The sequence below is a fragment of the Anolis carolinensis genome, chromosome 1 (genome assembly GCF_035594765.1).
Source record: "Anolis carolinensis isolate JA03-04 chromosome 1, rAnoCar3.1.pri, whole genome shotgun sequence".
NCBI classification, from domain to species: domain Eukaryota; kingdom Metazoa; phylum Chordata; class Lepidosauria; order Squamata; family Dactyloidae; genus Anolis; species Anolis carolinensis.
In genome coordinates, this window is record NC_085841.1 from 290,855,569 (window position 1) to 290,871,201 (window position 15,633).

General features: G+C 38.8%; 1 protein-coding gene across 8 annotated transcripts in view; it reads right to left on the reverse strand.

Moving 5' to 3' along the window:
• shank2 (SH3 and multiple ankyrin repeat domains 2) overlaps nt 1–15,633 on the reverse strand; it is a 405,147-nt gene that overhangs the window by 296,410 nt on the left and 93,104 nt on the right. For all 8 annotated transcript variants that reach the window (XM_062967836.1, XM_062967830.1, XM_062967835.1 and 5 more), the window contains exons 8-9: nt 12,867–12,983; nt 10,055–10,132 (exon numbers count right to left, since the gene is read on the reverse strand). In XM_062967836.1, coding sequence (XP_062823906.1) covers nt 10,055–10,132; nt 12,867–12,983 — 195 coding nt within the window. The remainder of the gene's footprint in view (nt 1–10,054; nt 10,133–12,866; nt 12,984–15,633) is intronic.

The window sequence follows — 15,633 nt, forward strand, 5'->3', positions numbered from 1 at the left end:
TTTCAGGGGATGTCTTATTTTTCAATGAAGAATAATTGTTGACTGTACAGTAGTTGTCATCACAAATCAGCATACTCAGACAAACTTTGAATCCTATCAAGAATTTCTTGTTACTACCATTATTTCCATGTACAACAATCTATGGTACATACATTTACCGATCCTGCATGCTCAGGTGTTCTGTTTGGTGGGCATGCTTCCAAACAAAAGCTTTGCTAGGTCTTACTTTCAGGTGAGGCTTTATATTTAGCAATTCAGTAAAACTTCTACTAGGTCTTATTTTCGGGGGATGTATTATTTTTGGGGAAACAGGGTATATGAGTCTGCACTGCCAGATACTCTGGGATAAACAGAAAACCTGTGGTCAGATCCTGGGATATAGGGCCTGTCTGGAAGGGCGCTTAGTCCATGAAAGCTTATGCTACAAACTTTATTTTTCAGTCTCTCTCAAAGATTCCTCTTTCCACACCAATCTCACTCCTCCTAACTTACCAGAAGTGAAAGAAAATACCTCTTAACCATATATCAGATTCAGAATGCAAGAAGGTCCCTTGGAGATGTCTCAGCTCCTATCTATTGAGTATGATGAAGCCCATCATATTTTATCCATTCACAGTATAAATATTAGGCTAGTAAAAGGATGAAAACTGGAGTGTATTTTATCTTTTCAACTATGCTGTTGTAATTAGAGCTTTGGCAGCTGATAAGATGGCTGGGCAACTGCTGATGGAGTAATCTCCATCAATCCAAGGCTTCTCCTTTCACAAAAATGTGTGACTGCCTCTTATTCATCATAAGCCCAGAGAAAGGAGACAATTTTTTTTCCGGATAGTTACATACTGAATTGTGAAGGAGGCACAAGCACGACAAAGTTGTTGAAGGAGATCTATGTCACAGAAAGAAAGATGGAAGATGTCTAGCCAATGATTTGGACAGGCAAGGCACAACACAAAACGCTGCAGTCTGAGGACCACAGAAACACAAAATTGGTCTTGACATTAATAGAAATCTCAACATGTCATCATTTAATACAATATCATTATAAATCCATTCTACATCTCATTTTAAAATTGCATGGTTTCCCCCTTAAATAGAAAAGTTTTACAGAACCCTGTACCTTCAGGTTGCAGTACATTTATGAAAATACTCAGCTTCTCAAAGATCTAATTGCTGCTCTTCCCTAACAAATGTTATTACTTTGACCATATGTACAATTTTCTATGTCTTTGATAATCAATCTGGTGTCCATGAGCTATCCTGCTTTCTTTCTGTTATACTGTGATAACATGCAAAACCGAGGATCTCTCAATCCACTTGACAGAAAAAGCAACTAAAGGATACTGAATAGCTTTGTATTTTCTCTTTTGGAACCACGATTGAATTTTAGTAGTCCCGAAAGTTGGAACAAAATAAATAAATATGGGAAATATCAGCATAGATTACAAGCTACCTGTCTCTAATTCTTGCATAAGAATATGGTATGTATTACATAAGATGACTTTGAAATAATCTAGTATAATGGGCTACTATACACAAATGATGAATTATAAAAATAATGTGTCATCTTGCATTTCTCAGATTAAATTAATATGCAAAATAACATACTATATTTTACTAAAAACTGATATATTCATTTTTCCAGACATATACTAGGGAGGGAAAATGTTTAGCTAAAACCATTCCATTCTAAGATTCTTATTTATGCTTAAAATCTTATTAATCTATACCCACAAAAATACAAAGTGTATGACAGCCTAATGACTGCCAAATTAAATAAACATGAGCAACACAAGGTTGCATATCCATTTCTATGCCTTTCGCTGACATAAAAATACCACCTAGCTAACCATTCACAGGAAAAATGCATTATGGAATCCCTTATGATTTGATTTTAATTATTAAGATGCAAAAAGAAGGAACAAATACTGTAATGTATGTGCATTCAGAACTACTGTGGTTTTTTGTGGAGAAATCTAGTTCAGATGGAAAAGCATTACCACGGCAAGTGATTATATAATCCCTATTACTACTTACATGACTGAGCATTAATTTTAAAGGAAGCTTAATTGAAACTAAATAATGCCTGATTGCAATGGAAGATGAAACACAAAAGAGACAGAGAGCAGATAAGAAAATACATTCTGACATTGGCTTATCTTATTCTGTTCCATGAAATTTATCTCAAAGGAAAATAACATATATTGAGTGTTACTTGTGGAGAAAATATAAATACAGTAGAATCTCACTTATCCAACATAAATGGGCCGGGAGAACGTTGGATAAGCGAAAATGTTGGATAATAAGGAGGAATTAAGGAACAGCCTCTTAAATATCAAAGTACATTATGAGTTTACAAATTAAGCAACAAAACATCATGTTTTACAACAAATCAACAGGAACAGCAGTTCAATGCATGGTAACATTATGTACCAATTACTGTATTTATGAATTTAGCATCAAAATATTGCAATGTATTGAAAACACTGACTACAAAAACATTGACTACTAAAAGGCAGACTGAGTTGGATAATACAGAATGTTGGATAAGCGAAGGTTGGATTAGCAAGACTCTACTGTATTATTCAGTGACAGTTCCTATAAATTCTTTTCATTGCAGACATAATAGGTCCATTCCTACAATGATACAGTAGGATGGTAAGTACATGAATTGATTGGCTCCAGTATAGTTTAGTCAGCATAGTTAGCTTAGATATTAAAATCATATTCATATAATGCAGCAATACTGCACAAGTAGGCTGACTGGTGGAGCAGTAAATTTGTACTGAATTATGGAATCAAAATGAAGGAACAATGTAATTGTTTTAATCAACATTTTATACACAATCCAGATCCCTCATAGTCTCTATAACCTAGAAATACACACAGCGTCTCAACCCTCAGACATTCAGATGCTGATTCCTGGAGATTTGACAGCATTCTTTATTGATGTAACTTAGGTTTATACTAGCTTAAATTGTTTTATGAATTTTCCAGTACCTCCTAATGCAGCAGCAGTTTTGCCAGGCTGTGCAATGGTTGTCAGAAATTTAACCCACATGTTCTTCCTCCTTTATCTCCCTTACACCATTTTGTCCTTCTTCAACGTCCTTTCACTGCTGACCTCCTAGATCTTGGCTTATGCTAACAGCTTCTGTTAGCCCTGTCACTTAAATATGTGACACAAGGTGCACTTTAACTGCCATGGCTCAATGCTATGGAATCCTGGGTTTGTAGTTTGGCGAGGCAACAACACTCTTTGGCAGAGAAGACTAAAGACCTTGTAAAACTGGAGCTCCCATGGTTACAATATTTCAAAAGCCAGTAAGAATTTTGCATGCCTCTTTACACACATATTTAAGGCATTGTTGCTGGTATTTACTAACAAAGCGACTTCAATTTATGGCAAGCCTATGAATGAGAATCCTCCAGGAGTTTTGACCATCAATTGTACAGCTAAGCTATTGCAAACTTGGGAGAGTTTGTTATACAATCCTTCAGATAACCTGAACCAAAGTCATATAGGGCTTTGTAGGTCAAAACCAGCACTTTTGCCACTGAATATGGATGATGTGGTATGTTTATGTTCTTGCAAGTGCAAGTTGGTTGCCCCATTGGAAAAGAACATCCAGCAACTTGAGGCCAATTTATCTACCCCTCAGCATATTTGGGAACAAGGGATTTTCTTGGACACTGCAAAACAGAATGTCCTGAATGAGGATCATTCTGTAAGTTTGGAACTGCAGAATTGATTAGAAGCATTCTCCCTTCAGGGATGAAAAGGAACAAGAACAAAAGCAGCAGGGATCATGCAAGTGATTTTGGAAGATTTCATATGTCAGCATGGGGATTCCAAAATGAATGTGCTCAAACCCTTTTCCTCCTCAATGTGCTTATCTAAGCAGGTTTGTGATATTTTGTTGTCAGATCATTTCCCCGAGTGGAGATCTAGATAGAGATCTAATGATAAAAAATTAATCTCCTTATTTGTTTTTGAGAAATGCAGCAGACTAAGCTCTTAAAGACAGGCAACAAACTAAAAACAGAGTTTGGGGAATAAAGAATGACAGTCACTTGGATTCCGAGATTTATATGCCCCCTCATTTTGAACTAGTAGGATGTAAAATTGAGAGTGGTATTGGCTGGTATGCAGTGTTGCAGTTACAAATGCATAACTGTTTCCCATTCAGTAAGCGTGATGGCATGCCCGAGCCTTTGGGAAAAACTATATTGTCTGGCTTTACTCGGGGGCTGCATACCTTTTGTTAAGATCAAGACCCTTAACATGCAGAGGCATTTTAGGCAAGGTGAAAAGATAACCAAAATGTATTTACTGAAAACAAGATGAATAAAGGGTTAACTCCACCCGGGACTATTATAAAATAGCTTAAAGCAATACATTACAAAAGGAGATTTTGCTGGTTGCAGTCATCTCTCTGAAGTCTTTGAAAGTCTTTTGCTCTGATGCAAAGAGATGGCTTACAAGCTGGTGTTTATAAGATGTCACAATCTTTTACTTGGTGAAGCTTAGGCTGACCAAAAGCTTCTGTTGTCTCTGGGACTGGTGGTATATGGATGCTGCTGAATGCAGTGTTTAGTGCTAAGGATGCCTGTTTCGGATTGCTTGGGCCTAGGCTTTACCAGACAATGCCCAAGCCTCTAAACTCTGTAGCTCTGTTGCAGAAAGAAAATGAGTCTAGCAAGAGAGCTCTGTGCACGCAAATGGAATAGACCAACTAAGGCTGGCCTCTAGGGATTTTTTTATGATCTACCCAAAACTAACACAAATGGAGGTATTTACACTATTTAGAAAACCTATAAACAGGGGAAACTAAAGCAAAGGAGAGGAAAAGGCAGAGCCAAGACTTCACATTAAGACTACTAAAGACCTATGCAAAAGCCACCAAATTCCATCTAAAGAGAGCTTCTATCTGGTGAAGGAGATCAATTCAACTTCCAATGAGGACACAAGGAGGATGAAGTTTCCACCTTTGACCTGCCAGTGAGGAAGGCTGGTGGGAGGGGGCAATAAACACTGTTATGCCAGAATGAAACTCCTTCTCAATCTGGCAGCTGGCTCTTAAGGTGGAGGGGAATCAGTCCAGGAGACATTATTTAGCTAATGCAGGCTCAACTAAGTTGTTGATCTTGGATTCCAATGATTTAAAATATGATTTTATTTATCTGTGTGTATGCACATATGCAGGCATATATGTATAATAATGAAGTTTTCTACATCATCCAATTTCTGTTGCCTCTATTCTATTAATATTCCTATTATTTGTCAAGAAAATATTACTCTTCTGATAACAAAGATATAAAAATAAAATCTGTAGCTGTTTATCATGAATCACTGCTCAAAATCTTTCAAATTTACAACACCTTTTCTTGAAGTCTGTCATGTCCCCTAATGGCTAGACACAATTACAGTGTCCTTCTGTTTATAGCTGTGGAAAAGAAAATGTACTATCACAATCTCATCTCTTCAAAGAAAGTGGAAGCCTTTTGTCCAGTATAACATTTTATTCTATTATGATTACACTATTTTCCAATTTTAGCAAGACAAGGAAATGCAATCTTCCCACCAGGACAAAACAGCAAGTAAAAATCTATAGACAGCCATTTTTCTCTCTTTACTTTTCAAAAAGGGTTCTTTAAATTACAGGTTTATACAAATTAAATGTAGTGTTTTATAATAAATGAGGGCACTTGATATGTTCACTGTAATGAGGAATTGAGTACAGTAGTATCATTTTAAAATGCAATATCCCATTAATTCAAGGGGCTCCCATGTAATTTTGTAATAGTGCCATTTCCATTAAGTTTAGTGAGCAAATTATAGCAAATGGCAATAAACTGCTGCACAGAGTAAGCAAAGCTTGGAGTTAGAAAGGTTGTTTTGGGGGCCTATAACTTCTGAATTGCCCAGCCATCTTTGACGACTCAACTGAGGATGCATCTACACTATAGAAGTAATGCAGTTTGACATCACATTAATTACCATGGCTCAGTGCTGTGGAATCCTGGAAGTTGTAGTTTTAAAAGGGACTTTAGCCTCCTCTGACAAAGAATACTGGTGCTTTATCAAACTACAGATCCCAAGATTCCCTAGCACTGAGCCATACTTGTTACAAGCCTTGAGGAGAGATAAGAAATAAAATTATAATCATCATCATCATCATCATCATCATCATCATTCATATCTTCCATTTGAAAACTTGTATCACGCAGACTCTTTTTTAAAGGTTTCGCTTCAGTGAGAGCAAGCACTACACAATGGGTAAGATAAATGTTTCTATATGAGAAATCCAAGTACAAATCCCTGTTTATCCATGCCCTTGGGGAAGTCACTATGGTATCCAAGTTATATTACATATTATGCTAAATGAGTCTTTAGACAAAATGGTGTGTTTTGTGTGCATGAATATCTTTTTCTCCACAAGTCTCATTCTGTTTGTGTACTGGGACAAGCAAATAAATACACAACTGTGTTTTTACTTACTGTTTAAAAGGAGGATGGGAAAATAATTATAACTTATAGTTATTTTGTTATCTGTGTAGAATGGGATAATGCTTCTGTTTCTTGTTTTAAGTATTCCTTCCTATGAAAAACTATTAAACTCATACATTTGTTTTGTTTTTCAAAAACTTTATTTTTGTAGCCAAATAATACATCAAGGGAAGAATTCAAATTGGCCCTCATGCTGATTTCTATATATGGAGAAAATGTATGGCATAGGGAAATACTGAAAAATATAACCAACATAGCACACTCTAGATCATACCACAAATTCCAAAATTCAAAATTCAGTTTAGTCTGCCATCTCATTTTAGTTAATGTACAGAGCTGTTCTTCACCTAATGTACATCGCACGATTTTTGTGCATACAAAATGAAATATTAAATACTGTATAAGCAACCCTGACATCCTTGAAGGAAGAGTGAGAACTTGTGACAACAAATGAACCAGTTGTTAATGTGCAAATAATCTCTTTGCTGCATGTATATCTTTTTGTCCTAGAACTACATTAATTTGTCTAAAATCTCTATATTGTCTATAATGCACAAATAGCCAAGTGATTGAGCTACTCTATAAATATATTAATAATTGAGTTCCCACTGTGAAATAAACAGACCAGACACAAGAAAATTGATCTAAAGGGCCATTTCCTGACCTATTTATTTATAACTACTTTTGGAATAACCTGTGAAGGAACAAACACCTTTAAGGGGATTTAATTTGTAAGACTTAACTCATGGTGTATTAGGCACTTAGTAAGAACTGTCCCTGGGCCAGGTGTTGCTACCTCTGACCACCTCCAAGAACAAACAAGCATTAAAGATCCTGAAGGCCATCCAAAATTATTTGGCTGTACCTCTCGACCAATCATAACTGGAAGGCAATCCTGAGGGCGCTCCCTCCCAAATCTTAGAGTTTCTTTAAGGGTGAGAACCACCATTCCAGCCCCAAAGGGAATTCTCTTTTCAGGTTCCCAACCCCCCCCCCCCCCCAAACCTAGAGAAACTGTTATGGAAACCCACCCTTCAATGCCTAAAAGGGAGAGTTCTATGGTGCCTACCAAGACTATTTCCCCTTTAAAAATGCCACCAAAAGGGACAGGTATCCACCTAGTCCCTTTTTCCCACTAGACTGACCCCAATATATTTTATCCCCTCTTTTAAAACATTCACAAACAGAATATTCCTCTCCTTTATGAGGTGTACTCCATTGGCCTTATGCAACACTGGCCGTGAGCACAAACTCCACATGGGGCATCATCCAGCCTCCAGTTTGGCCCATGGCAGTTCTAAGTTCCCCGTTGACCTTCCGTCTGGCCAAATTGAGCTTTTTGAACAATCACCTGGCCAACTTCAGGCCAAATCGATTGTTTTGGGATAACAGTCTTCCAGCCACCTTCAGGACAAATCGAACTTTTAGGGATAACAATCCCCCAAACAAGTTCAGATCAAATCAATCTTTTTGGGATTACAATCCCCCAGCTACTCTCAGGCCAAATTGAGCTTTTTGGGATAACACAATCCCCCGGTCATCTTCGGGCCAAATTGAGCTTTTCAGGATAACAATCCCCTAGGCACCTTTGGGCCAAATCAAGCTTTTTAGGATAACAATCCCCTAGCCACCTTCTAGCCAATTCGGGTTTTGGGGATTACAATCCCCCAGCCACCCCAACATGGCAATAGTACTTAACAGGCAATCTGAACTTCAGGCCAAATGTGCCTGATGTAACTTAAATTCCTCAGGGTTTGCACAATCAGTGCCTTCCTCTTTAACAAACTCAGGTCATTGCAACCTTTAATTATGGCCAGGTCACTCAAACCTAATTGTGTCCCAAAGTGATACCCATAGGCCTTCCTCTCTGTCCAAAAGATCAAACTGTATCCACAGATGAGGACCTGACATCAAGCTATTTCGGATGTCTAATTTAAACGAACAAACAATATTGCCAAACAAGCAATTATAACACCAGCCTCAGGATGAAATCACTCCCCATGCTCGTGTTTTGGAAAAGACCCTCAGTGACTGCCTATGGCAGTTGGCAGCCCACTCCCTACACTTTATTCTCTTGTGATTGCCATCACTGCATCCTAGTAAATGGAGTACTATTTCCAACTAGGCACTTATACCTCCAATGTAAATGGGGTAACATTGTCAACTAGGCACTTATACCTCTAGCACAGTCCTCACGTTCTCTTTGGGCTTGGTGGAGGCTCACAACAATGGCTTATAGCAGATGGCAAACAATTTCCCATGCTCTACTGTCTTGGCCTTGCCATCACCGCACCTCTGTAAATAGGGTAACATTGCCAATTAGGCATTTACAACTCCAGCCCAATACTGGAAGGGGTCTCCACGTTCTCTCTGGGGTTGATGGAGGCTTGCAATGATTGCTTATGGCAGATGGCAAAGCATTCCCCATACTCTATCATCTTGGGATTGCCATCACTTCACCACTGTAAATGGGATATTGCCAACCAGGCAGCCAATGCTGGAAGGACCCCCCCCCCCCCCCACACACACACACACACATTCTCTCTGGGGTTGATGTAGGCTCCCAATGACTGCTTATGGCAGAAGGCAAAGCATTCCCCACATCATTAAATAGCCTGAAGCTCTGCCTCTGTGACATGATTGGGGCTGGTAAAGGCAACCACCCCCCACCAAGTCTGGCTTCTTTCATGGGGGCCTTCAAATCTCTCTTCCCCCCCCCCCCGGCGTGTGTGCCTTAGACTTTGTTTGCTTTAAATATCTGTTTACAAATAACGACACATGCCAAATATGATAACAAGGATTTCCTATGTCACAACTCATTCAGAACCAGGTCTGAATTGCCCTTAGAGTGACAAAGGGAGCTCGCACTCGAATCCTGGAGGCCAGATCATGACTTTTGACCGGTTAGCCATAGCTATAGTCGAGGCTACAAAAACTAGATTGGTTACAAATATTAGAGAGCTCAGATCTGAGATTAAAGTTACCATTCTGAATATAAGGCAGTTCAGCTTGTAGTTACCCTAGGATCACTTTCTCCATGGAGTCAGCATTCATTGTTTCATTTCCCATGCTCCAAAAAGTATTATTCCCCAGAAGTGCCTGTGGGCTTCTTTAGTTCCTCCATTATGATTCTATAATATGCCTCTAGCTTAAGTATAGTCAAAATATAGGGTCTTCTATTATACATAATTTCAGGTATCTGAGATATGTGTGTTTTGAAACTTATCTCCCAGTGACATAGAAGTCATATTATTCTTAGGTCCTTATAGGTTAACACCCAAACTTTGGTCTAATAACAGACTGATAACCAATATAGCACTTTCAATAGTCATATTATATGACAATAGATACAGACATTTCACAGTAATACGATGACAGCACTTTGGCTCTATAGAGCTTAACATTGGAGTAATAGAAATGTAAGGTTACTAATATATGGGTCACTGCGACATTCGAACGCATATGTAGTTGCCATTAATAGTAATATGCACACAGGAACATAGGTATATGTGCTACATTTCTTATATGTTTACTGCATATATTTACCTGAAATGGAGACTGGCTATTATAGTTCTTTAATTCCTTATTGGCTCCTCGTAACAACAAAACTCTTGCACAGCTGTCCTATAAATAAAATAAAGAATTTGTAACAACTCTACATAAGACTTAGTGCATGTTCAGGGCAAAATGAATTGCAAACTACGATATGTTAACTGGATATGCGTGGCAATTTCTTGTTTCTTTGTTCCACAATAAATAACCCTCATTGAAGTCAAAACAAAAACTACCACCCTCTGGTTATCTTATTATGAAAACATAGAATCATAGAGTTGGACAAGACCTAATTGACTGATTTTTTGTATACATTCTTGATTATAAGGTTTATTTGCTATTCTTTGCCATGTTATCTCAAACATGATATACCTGTAAATTCTCAACCGTCCTTTTAACCTTTGCATGTTTTGGCACAGAGTATTCCAAATACCTACTCTTTCTAAAAATAAGAAATCTTCTAGTCATACAAATAGTTAGAAATGTTATCTACTTTGACAGGGCTTTTAAAATTAAGGCAGTAATTAATTAAGAAGCAGATGCTGTAACAGATGTTAAACTGGTGGTAGCAGAATCATTACGTGTGTATTTCTAGTGCATCTTTAGACGTACAATGCAATTGCATTGATGTACTCTAAAACAATCAAATGCTTAAGCAAACAATATGCCTGTATCAAATTTATTGGTTTCAACAAATCCTATAAAGAAAGTTTGATGTGTCATTAGAGATTACATCAAATCAATTAGATTGATAGAAGAAATATTTCTACTTTTAAACTATGCTTAATTTATATGAGACAGGGAACATTTCCCCCTCCAAATGCTACTTCCATCATCAATCACCATCAGCTAGGTTAGCTAGGACTGATGGAAGCTGTGGTCACAAAACATCTGGAGAACCACACAACTCTTGCTATAGGCAGGGTATGGGAGGGATGCGTCCTGCATCCCACAGGCAAAGCTTGGCACACAAAACGGTTTAGCTTTCACAATCTCCAAGAATCTTTAAAATAAAAAATCTTTTAAAATCAGTTAAAAATTGGCCTAAACAAAAACATTACTTCCCTGCAGGTAGGGGTGAAAACGGTTACTACCTCCCACAGTTGAAGATGTGTCCCGTCCAGTTATTTCCAACTCATTCCAACTGTAGAGTAAGAGACATGACGGAGAAAGAGGAGGGAGACTAGAGGCACCTTCCTTGCATGAGAGCTGGAGGAGAAGGAGAGGAAGACACCCTGCCAGGCAGCAGCAGCAGCAAGCAAGCAGGGACCCAAATGGCAGCTCCAAGACAAACCATGCCATTGACCAAAAATGATGGGAAGGGGATGGGAATCTCTCCCCCCCCCCCCCGCCATTGCTGCCAGTTAAAAAAGTGAAATAGTGGGGCTGGGCACTGGGGGGTGTGTGTGGTATGTTGAGCATCTTTGACATTTGGCAGGAAGGAATGGTGCCCTGCGCTGTCTCCCTCCTGCTGCTGCTCCTGGAGAAGTTAGAGGGCAGGGCCAGTGGGGGGAAATGGAATGTTTTCAAGGAGATTTTATTTATAGAAAAAATAATCCCTAAAGATCGGGGGATAACCCAAGCATTATGAAACTTGGTGGGCTAAAAGTGTTAGATTTGCCTTCCATGTGTGGCAATTTTCACCCCTCTAGCCCTAAAATTGAGGAGAAGTGGAGCCTGGGAAGGCCCACCCATAGCGGCCTTACTTATTTTATGATGTCTATATCTATTATTGATGCATTTTGATTGTTGTTTTATGATCTTAATATGTTGTAAGCCGCTTTGGATCCCATGAGGGAGAAAAGCAGAATATAAAATAATAATAATAATAATAATAATAATAATAATAATAATAATAATAATTATTATTATTATTATTATTATTATTATTATTATTATCTTCCAAGATCAAAAATGAATTGGTGGATTTAGTCTCTATTCTGGGTATTAGGTAGGTAGGTAAAGGTTTTCCCCTGATGTTAAGTCCAGTCGTGACCGACTCTGGGGGTTGGTGCTCATCTCCATTTCTAAGCCGAAGAGCCAGCGTTGTCCGTAGACACCTCCAAGGTCATGTGACCAGCATGACTGCATGGAGCGCCGTTACCTTCCCGCCGGAGCGGTACCTATTGATCTACTCACATTTGCATGTTTTCGAACTGCTAGGTTGGCAGGAGCTGGGGCTAACAGTGGGCGCTCATTCGGCTCCTGGGATTTGAACCTAGGACCTTTTGGTCTGCAAGTTCAGCAGCTCAGCACTTTAACACACTGCGCCACCACCAGGGGCCCCCTATTCTGGGTATTACCTAAGAACAATTCTGGGTATTACCTAAGAACAAATTCTACTTAAATGAAGAGCTCTAATTTCAAATAGCTGTGTTCTAGGCCTGAGTTTTAGACATGGCTCCTACAGTGAACAGCGTTAATCTTTACATTACCATAATGGCATTTAAATCCAATATTCCACATTGTGTTCATTACACACAACTGTGCCTTTGCAAAAGTCCAGTCCAAGATCTCCAAAAAGACAACATCTGCAGAATGTTATGCATGTTAATGGTTTCAATATGACCAGTTCTATGCGGGACGGACGCAACTCAAAGTTAAATTGTATAGCTGCCATAATGTTCCAAGTGAGCTCTAGTTCTAATTAAGATTTAAACATGTTTACAAATATATTACACATAGGCAAAATTATTTAGTCAATCTTAGGAAAAAGTCAGCTGCCATGAGAACTTTTGTATTAAACACAAAGGGATTTCTAGGGAATACTTTCTGTTGATTCTACAAGAAAAATATGGTAACTGACCTGATTGTAAAGTGCACAAATATGCAATGCTGTATTTCCAGAAGCATTTTGTGCTCCCATGTCGGCTCCATAAAACAGAAAATGTTCTAAATGCTGGACATGTCCGTATCGACAAGCCTATAAAGATAAAAAGAACAGAATAATTTAATTAGAAAAATTGCACTTTGTAATGTAATTAAATCCACTTCTGATAATTATATAATAGGAATGTAAACTGTCTACACAATGAAATGCAAATGATAACCAAGCATAAAACAGCTCAAATCTCTATACTAAAATGAGTATTTTTTTCTCATTTTTAAATAGTCCACTGCATTTTTGACTGTTCACATTTCAGAAATCTGGAATGCATTGTTAGATAACTACTTCAAAAGGAATTCAATAACAATATCATAGCCTTGTTCAAATGCTTCAGCCAATACAGAATAATGTATCCACCAAAAATTAACAAAACCCAGAATAACTTCCTGTTTCCTTTTACCAGGAAGTCATGTGGTAGCATATTCCTTTTCTAATGCCAAATGCCATCAAATGGTTAGCTTCACTGGCTTTTTAAAATTTAGCAGGAAAGAGGACAGAAACATGTAAATTAATACCTGTCATAATAATAGACTGTGCTGAAACAAAATGTTAGCTTGACACTAACATTGTTTATTCTAAAATAGTACCCAATAAAACAGAAAACAGGAATCTGGCAAAGCTCTATCTGCTTTCTCTAAGCAGTGTGTCAAATGTTGCATCTATATATTTAAACAAGTTTTGTCCACTTGTAGGACCGAGTTAACAACAAAACCACTAGACCAAATGACCCCAAATTTGGCCACAATACACCAACACATCCAAGGTATGTCCTTCACTCAAACCCCCACCCCAAAAACCGGATTGGCCTATATCTATTTTTCACTTTCTCTCTCCCCCCTTTTTTGGCCCGAATGGCACGCTCCCTTCTTTTTCTTTTATTCTTCGCACTTGTCCTGAGGGGGGGGGGGGGGCGTGTTTACGGCTGATGGGGGAGCCCTGCACATGGAGAAGAGCAGGTAGAGAGAGAGCCAGCTGCCAGGGTTGTTCTTCTTGGAGGTGTTTCTCTCCCCCTTCGCACACACAGGAACACATAGACATCCAATTAGAAAGCGGGGGGGGGGGGGGGGGAGGATGAAGAAGAGCCATTCTCCCCCTGGCTGCCAATTGGAAGGGTAGGCCCCGCCGACTTTAAGCCCCACGCCCTTCGTGTCATAGCAACCCCCCCAGCCACAATGGCACCCCAGGGGACAGGCAGGGTTTACTTAGGACCCTTCCACACTGCCTATAAAATACACTGAACTGGATTATATGGCAGTATAGACCCTTCCACACAGCTATATAACCCAGAATGCCAAGGCAGATAATCCACAGTATATGCTTTGAACTGGATTATCTTGAGTCCTCACTGCCATATAATCCAGTTCAGTATGAATTTTATACAACTGTGTAGAAGGGGCCTCATATGATCCAGTTTCTAAGCAGATAATTTAAGGTTATAAATATAATACATAATAATTTTTGTGGTATAATAATACAGAACAATGTAATATCTAAAATCAGGACAGTAACTAAAGAATAACACTCTGAAAATAGGGGAATTCCAGACGGGAAACAATCAGGACCAGCTAGCACCTCCCAACAAAGGATTCTCCCAGGGAGGAATCTGCCAGGCTATGAAGCTACAAGGCCATTAAATGCTAATCAAGGTGACTAATTGCAGCATTCAGTCTTGCCTCCAACAAACAAGAGTTCTTTCTCCCATGCTGGACATTATTCCACAGGTATATAAACCACACTTGCCTGGCTGCTTCCTACCTAGAGAAATCAATTGAAAAAGGAAAAAAAACCTGGCTTCCAGCATTAAAAAAATTCTAAAACCAGGACAGTAAATAAAGAACAACACTCTAAAAACAGGGGAATATGCTACTGAAGGGGTTTGCGACAACTGACTCACCATAGTGGGAGTTCAAGTTTACCGTAGACCAAACTTGCCCAATAAAACAGACTTTAAGTACTGATGGAGTTTGTAGGTGTTAACTAGGCATGATGTGAGTTGTAGTTCACACACAGCCTTATGCATATTGTACATATATACAAGCATATAAAATACTAGCTGTGCCCAGCCACGCGTTGCTGTGGCGTTGTCTGGTGGTGTTGGTGAGAACTTGTTGAGGTAGTGGTGGTATTGAATGTCTATTGTATGGTTGTCTTTATGTTTAGTATGCACACTGAAGTGGATTATATGGCACTGTGGAGTCAAGATAATCCAGTTCAAAGCAGATAATATAAGATTCTAAATGGGTTATATAGATGTGGAAGGGCCTTGAGTCTACACTGCCATATAATCCAGTTAAAATCTGATAATCTATGGGAAAGGCCTAAGTGAGGCCTAACTGTGCCTGTCCCCTGGGCTGAGTGGGTTGCTAGGAGACCAAGTGGGTGGAGCTTGGCCTTCTAACTGGCAGCAATTGGATAAAAACTATTATTGCTCTCCCTGTAATTAGGACTTTATTTTTCTTTTCTTTTTGTTGTATCAACCTAGAGCCGTGAATGATGGGTTGTGTTGTCAAATTTCAAGGTTGAGGGGCCTGTAGTTTTGTTGTTTTGTCCGCTGCCCTGATGCCATCACTCTTTTATATATATAGATATTAAATTGCACCACTTCCTCATTACCTTTTTTTTCAAAACCAGCAGACTAAGCCACAGTAATGTGTGGCCGGGCACAGCTAGTCTTTATCATAAAAAG